The 7,236-nt window shown below is 42.0% G+C and overlaps 1 protein-coding gene across 1 annotated transcript; it reads right to left on the bottom strand.

Annotated features, from left to right (window-relative positions):
• Positions 1-513: 513 nt before the first annotated feature.
• On the bottom strand, positions 514-3,036 carry LOC130589493 (uncharacterized). The gene is made up of 3 exons (XM_057390764.1): positions 2,358-3,036; positions 1,245-1,958; positions 514-1,146 (listed from the first exon to the last, which is right to left on the bottom strand). The coding sequence occupies exons 1-3, from the start codon at positions 2,433-2,435 to the stop codon at positions 514-516; spliced, it is 1,425 nt and encodes a 474-aa protein (XP_057246747.1). The 5' UTR covers positions 2,436-3,036.
• Positions 3,037-7,236: the final 4,200 nt, after the last annotated feature.

Raw genomic sequence — 7,236 nt, 5'->3', positions numbered from 1 at the left:
GTTATAAAAACTCTTGTCCAAGAAGGGGGGCATATAGGGACATAATTTATAAAATGGCTAAGTCTTTGTCCAAAGACGAACCACCCAGGGTCTGGCCGAGCAAACTTTTATACTTAAAATCCAAAAAGTAAAAGCAAGTCTTTGCTTGAGCATCTGGTTATGAACGTCCAGAAAAGAGCTACTGAGTCAGATCAGAATGATTGACGAGTTATTCTATACTTGGCTTTAATGATAGTACTAGAAGAAATCGGCCAAAAGAGTTGATTAGACCAGCCAAATATTAAGACGAATTACTTTTATACTTGAACATTGATGAAGTTGTAAGTATAATCGGCCAAAATGTTATGACGAACTACTTTTGTACTTGGTATAATCAGGAATTGTAAGACAATGCGTCCAAAACAGTAAAGCATAGAACAACAGAGATTGAAAAAGTTAGCTTCCCATAAATATAAAAAGATGATTACAACCTAAATTCATCTAAGTACAAAAGGGGAAAAAGTTACAAGTGGCTCACAGCCAGGACACAACAAAAGAACTAGGCGGCAGGAGGATCGTTGTCCTCTTCGTCCTGGGCCTCTGCATTGTCCTTCCCTCTTCATCCTCAGAGGATTCTTCAAAGACGGGAGGTTCTGCTTTAGTTATGGTGGCCTTATGCACGGCTTCTTGGAATTCCAGCCGACGAGCATATCTGGGGATATCCTCCTCCTCGGCCATCATCTCAAAAGCCTTCACCGCCCATTCTTTTGAGGTATCTATGATGGTGTTCATAGCCTCTTTGGCGCCGGCAATTGTCTCTGCAACCTCAGTTCGAAGGGCTTGGTTTTTGACCTTCAGGACGAGGTTTTCCTTGAAGAAATCGGCAGCCATAGTCATGGCTGAATTCCTCTCGTCCGTCAGAACACGTTCCAACGAAGCCCGTTCGTCTATCATCTCCGTCAACCGAAGTAGATAGACTTTGATCTGAGATTCCAGCTCAGCCGACCTTTTTTCCAAAGCAACTTTGGTTTGCTGGTGCAACACCTCTTGCTCGGAAATGACGAACTGAGCATGGTCGGCGGCCGCAGTTACATCATGGACGAGCTTTTTATTCTCTTTTCTGAGCTCCTTCGCCCAGTCTTCTGTTATCATGCTGCGAGCAAAAAGCTGAAAACATAAAAGGATAGGGCATGTCAGGACGGATAATAAAAAAGTAAATGAAGACCAAGTAAAAAGCATAAGCGTCCGAAGAGGAAAGAATGTACCTCGGCAGCAAGCTGAGACATGTAGCCTACATGCCCAGACGATGCTCCCCTTAACCCCTTGATATAAGTTTCGGGAAAGCACTTGAACAGCTCCGTCTTGAGCTTCTCACGATCAGACGACGACATCTTTCCAAAGGCTGGAGAAGATTCATCGTCAGAGAGGCTAGGGGAGCCGACAACAGCAGGACCCTTCCCTTTATCTGAAAGGTTAGACTCGTCAGTACACCTGATGGGAATAACCACGGTCTGTTTGTTGGACGGACTCATCGGACGCCCGCCAACCCGTAGTGTTCTAACTACGTTGGAATAGTAGGACTCACCAGAAGAACGGGAAGCCGTTCTATAAGCGGCCGGCATCTGGCCTACCAGTTGGGCCACTGGCCCAGAAAAGGCGGATCCGTCCACAGCCGCGTCCGGCTTGGAAGATTGTTCAGCGTCGTCCAGAATGACAACCTCGTCAGGTTGCGAAGAATCGGGTTGCTCAGCCGGACCAGTATAGGCCACCAGGGCTCGAGAGTCAACTTCAGCTGGCTCCTCTTTGGTCTCCTCCTTGGCCGGAAGGTCGATCACGACCTTGGGAACCGGCCGAGTGGTCTTCTTCCTCTTAGCAGTAAAACCCTTTGCCTTTTTTGAGGGAGGGGCTTCACTGGTGCCTGCTGGCCGTTTCTTTGCAGCGGCTTTCTCGGCCAGAGCTTTTGAAGTTGGGGCATTTTTCTGAAAAAAGTGGAATGCTCGTCAAGATATCAATCAGGACGAATTGATCCTCAAATAAGCAACTCGTCCAACACTATTCTAGACGGACTGCCCCTCGAAGAGGCAAACCGTCAAGATATCAACCAGGACGGGTTGCTGTTCAGATGAGTAACTCGTCCTATGCTACTCCAGACGGACTGTCCTCCTAAGAGGCAAGCCGTCAAGAATTCAACCTAGCCGAGTTGCTTCTTGGGAAGTTAGCTCGTCCTGTGTTTCTCTGGACGAATTGCCCCATGGGTAGACAAGTCGTCCAGGCACCATCTTGACGGGTTACCCTCCAAAGTAGCAGACCGGCCGGCTAAAAAAAAAAAAAAAAAAAAAAAAAAACAAACAAAATATGAATACATATACAAAGCTCACCAAGGTGTCGGCCCTCTTTTCGGCACCTGACTTGCTGTACTCCTTCCATAGAGTGTCCGCGAATCTGGATGAGCTCATATCTCCTATCCAAGACTTCCTGAGCTTGCTCCTGGCTGAATCTGAAAGAGAGAAACAAATGTTGGACGAATGATAATTAAGTCTAGAAATTTGTACTTGGAAGATTCTCAGTTGATATACCTCTGTCCTCGTCCTGCCTTAAGCCGGCAGCGACCAGGAAGTTGTCATGATAAAACATTTCCTTAAAAGGAATCCAATTGGACGGACCTTTGAAAGAAACATCTTCCATAGTATACTCCGAAACCCGGAAGTACTCCACCATCTCTTCGGCAGAGTTACTCTCCAGTTCCAAGTATGAGGCCATCCGTCCAGTATTTGTGGTTGTCCGGCTAAAATACCGAAGACGGTTTGCCACCGCTTTACTGGGCGCCTGGACAAATAGGAACTCGCCCTTCCATGAGTGCATCTTGGAAGTCTTATCCCAAGACGTCAAGAATCCTTGACGGTTGCACACGCTCAGCCAGCTTCCTTCAATGGTCCTAGGGACCTTGGCGACGTAGTGAATATGGGTGAAAGCGGCCAGAGAAGGGTCCTTTCCCTTTAAATTGCAGACGGCCAGAAAGGTAAGAATGTTTTGCCAAGAGTTAGGGGCAAGCTGGTTATGTCCTATGCCGTAATACTGAGAAGTTGGCTGATGAAAGGGTGAAGGGGAAAGCGCAGGCCGGCATCTAATGCCAGCCGATAAACTGCAAAATGGCCTGGAGGAGCACTAAAATAGTGTCCTCTCGGCCGGGAAGTACAAAGTGGTAGCCAGGCATGGGCATTGCCACCGAAAAAGGACTAAGGTCCGAGCCTAATCGTCCTAACCATGTGTTGTCGGCCAGGATGAACCTAGGGTCAGAAAGGGGACCTAGCCGTCGTCTTATTTCAGACGAAGTGGTTGATGGCTCCTCTGAGCCACTAGCAGGGTCAGAGAGCTAGCCGTCCTTGGCTCATCTGAGATCGTCCTATGTATGGACGGGCTGGCTTCTGGAGAGCCCCTGATTCTGGTTCCTCCTCGGCATGTTCGGAGAAGGAGTGTGGTAGGCAGGACGAGCGCTTTGGGTCTCTCGTTCTCCTTCGGCCGGAATTCGCCCAGTGGATTCCTCCCTTTCAGAGCTAGAGGCCGGCATGGTTACCCCTCTTCTGATGCGAGCCGTTTGCTTGACGCGCGCCAGATTACCCTGCACAGGTAAAGACTGGGTCGTCTGACTTTGCCGTCCATGGCTAAAGATAAAGAATGCATGCCCGGCCAAGATAGGACCAACTCTAGAAGATGCCGAGGAAGTTAGGCCCTCTGTTCTAGGGTTAGCACCAACCCGTGAGCGGCCGGAATTGTTCGAGGAAGAGGACGAATCCATTTTCTTAAAATATGTGTGCAATCAAGAAAAGAGTTGAGAATATACCTGTAGAAGAAAATTCGGACGAATGTTGAAGATGACTTGAAACCTCGGACGAGCAAAACACCAATAGCAAGAGCTTGGACGGGGGTTGTTCTTCTCTCTAAAAAGTTCAGTAAAAATTTGCAGAGTCTCTCTCTCTAGAAAATTTCTCAGCAAAGTTAAAATGATTCCAGGAGCGACTAAGGCACATATTTATAGAGGGGTGAAAATGACCCCTCATCCGGTAAAAGTAACCGTTGTTCATAGGAAGTTGACCTGTGGAGACCGGCAAAATGGCGCCTCTTTTTTGAAAAAGAGAAGAGCAGTTCCAGGTCGGTTAAAAGAGGAAGATTAACCGTCTTGGCGCCCAAAAGATAATAACTCCCTCTTTTAAGGGGCAAATGTTGTAGCCTAAAAAATAAACGGCTCTGGTACTGACACGTGGTCTCATCTGAGCCCTACAAGTGGCATACATGCAGGGGAATAAAAGTACAAAAGGGCCTGAAGGTGACAGGCCTAAAAGTACGTTTCTCTGGAAACGTACTAAAAAGACCTTCTTCTGGCCCCAAAAACTGTACTTAGGCCCAGCAAGTCTGATTTACACCTTTATATGAAAGTGAGGTGTACTGACCAGTTAACAGCTGCCACGTGTCCCAAAACTTTGATTAGCCAATCAGATGCTCCCAAATTAGGGTGACATCAAGGCACAGCAGTCATTTCAAACAGTATAAATAGTCCTTGATTTCAGGGTGAAAGGTACGTTTTTCAGAGCATAGTACTGTTACTCTGTCATAAATTCTTCTCTCTCTCTCTCTACTTTCTCTCTCTAAGAGTTCCTTTACATCCCTGACATCTGACTTAAGCTTCGGAGGGGAAATACCACCCAAACCTCCAGGGTGGGTCCCTTTTGTGCAGGTTGCTGGTCAGGAGTTTGCTTCGGGATTTGGACCAATCATTGTTGCACAAGTCTCCAGTTCTAAGAACCCATCTTTGGGAGTTGTGATATAAATTGCTAGTTTTACACTACATAACAACATTCATAATTGGTTATCAAGCTTTTTTGGTTCACTAATCATATTAAGAATGATGCGGATTCAAAAGCACTTCTCCTACATGAGCCTATTGACTTGGTTATGAAGAACATGGGGTTCAATCTTAATGGAGTGAAGTTGAGGGTGTTTAGATTCTTCTTCTTAAGATCAGGAGTGTTCTTGAATCAAAAAAAATATCAAATGTGTTTCAATTAATTCAAGATTTCGATTCTTGGATTAAGAAGGATCAAGATTCACATTCATAATTGGTTATCAAGCTTTTTTGGTTCACTAATCATATTAAGAATGATGCGGATTCAAAAGCACTTGTCCTACATGAGCCTGTTGACTTGGTTATGAAGAACATGGGGTTCAATGTTAATGGAAGAAACCAACCTTTGGCATGTGCAGTTACTTGGCACGAAGAAAGCACGGAATTAAAGAAGGAGTTCTAGCATAAGAAGAACTTGGTTATCACATAGAATCCATGTTTTGCTTGGATTTGCAATAGGTTCTTACATAGAATCCTAGTTATTTTAGGATTTGCTATAGTAGTTATTATTTTACTCAGGTTGTTAAAAATTATAGTTTATCTAGGATTTAAGATAGGCGTGTGATTGGTTAGTTTCTTATATTGTTAAGTATTTGTTTACAAAGTTGTATTAGGATAGGATGTAGTCTATCTAACGCAATTCATTATGTCGTTAATAAGAAATCTAATTTTTGTTTAACGAATTCAATCTTAACTTATGTTTTGCCTGTGAGATAAACAATCGAACAATTAAAAACTTTTCAGGAGTGATAAAAGTTAGGTGTCAAAGAACTTAAGTTCAGGAGTGAATTTGAGGGAGTTTAGATTCTTCTTCTCAAGATCAGGAGTGTTCATGAATCAAGAAGTATCAAAGGGGTTTCAATTAATTCAAGATTTCGATTCTTGGATTACGAAAGATCAAAATTCACATTCATAGTTGGTTATCATGCTTTTTTGGTTTAGTAATCATATTAAGAATGATGCGGATGCAAAAGAAGTTGTTCTACATGAGCCTATTGACTTGGTTTTGGTGAACATGGGGTTCAATCTAAATGGAGGAAACCAACCTTAGTCTTGTGTAGTGACTTGGCTCGAGTAAAGCATGGAAGTAAAGAAGGAGTCCTAGTTCAAGAAGAACTTGGTTATCACATAGAATCCATGTTAAGTTTGGGTTTGCGATTGGTTGTTACATAGAATCCTATTTTTGTTAGGATTTGCTATATTAGTTATTATTTTACTTAGGTTGTTAAAAATTATAGTTTAGCTAGGATTTAAGATAGGCATGTGCTTAGTTTGTTTCTTATCTTGTTAAGTAATTGTTTTCAAAGTTGTAGAAGGATAGGATGTAGCCTATCTAACGCGATTCATTATGTTGCTAATAAGATATCTACATTTTTATTTACAGAATTGAATCTTGATGATTGTTTTTGCTTGTGAGCTAAACTAATCAAACCATTAAAGACTTTTCAGGAGTGATAAGTGTTTAGTGTCAAAGAACTTAAATTCAGGAGTTAATTTGAGGGTGTTTAGATTCTTCTTCTCAAGATCAGGAGTGTTCTTGAATCAAAAAATATCAAAGGTGTTTCAATTAATTCAAGATTTCGATTCTTGGATTAAGAAAGATCAAGATTCACATTCATAATTGATTATCAAGCTTTTTTGGTTCACTAATCATATTAAGAATGATGCGGATTCAAAAGCACTTCTCCTACATGAGCTTATTGACTTGGTTATGAAGAACATGGGGTTCAATCTTAATGGAAGAAACCAACCTTTGCCATGTGTAGTTACTTGGCACGGAGAAAGCACGAAATTAAAGAAGGAGTTCTAGCGTAAGAAGAACTTGGTTATCGCATAGAATCCATGTTTTGTTCGGATTTGTAATAGGTTCTTACATAGAATCCTAGTTATTTTAGGATTTGCTATAGTAGTTATTATTTATCTAAGGTTGTTAAAAATTATAGTTTATCTAGGATTTAAGATAGGCGTGTGTTTAGTTAGTTTCTTATATTGTTAAGTATTTGTTTACAAAGTTGTATTAGGATAGGATGTAGTCTATCTAACGCAATTCATTATGTTGTTAATAAGAAATCTAATTTTTGTTTAACGAATTCAATATTAACTTATGTTTTGCTTGTAAGCTAAACTAATCAAACAATTAAAAACTTTTCAGGAGTGATAAGAGTTAGGTGTCAAATAACTTAAATTTAGGAGTGAATTTGAGGGAGTTTAGATTCTTCTTCTCAAGATCAGGAGTGTTCTTGAATCAAGAAGTATCAAAGGAGTTTCAATTAATTCAAGATTTCGATTCTTGGATTACGAAATATCAAGATTCACATTCATAGTTGGTTATCAAGCTTTTTTGGTTTAGTAATTAT

Source organism: Beta vulgaris, chromosome 7 (genome assembly GCF_026745355.1).
Source record: "Beta vulgaris subsp. vulgaris cultivar EL10 chromosome 7, EL10.2, whole genome shotgun sequence".
NCBI lineage: Eukaryota > Viridiplantae > Streptophyta > Magnoliopsida > Caryophyllales > Amaranthaceae > Beta > Beta vulgaris.
Note: the sequence above shows the minus strand (reverse complement) of the source record. Positions and strands in the feature narration are given on the sequence as shown.

Coding starts and splice junctions, on each gene's coding strand:
- LOC130589493 (XM_057390764.1), bottom strand. CDS start 2,435: ATGAGCTCATCCAGATTCGCGGACACTCTATGGAAGGAGTACAGCAAG. Junction 1,959..2,357: donor AAAAGAGGGCCGACACCTTG/GTGAGCTTTGTA, acceptor CACTTTTTTCAG/AAAAATGCCCCAACTTCAAA. Junction 1,147..1,244: donor TGTCTCAGCTTGCTGCCGAG/GTACATTCTTTC, acceptor TTATGTTTTCAG/CTTTTTGCTCGCAGCATGAT.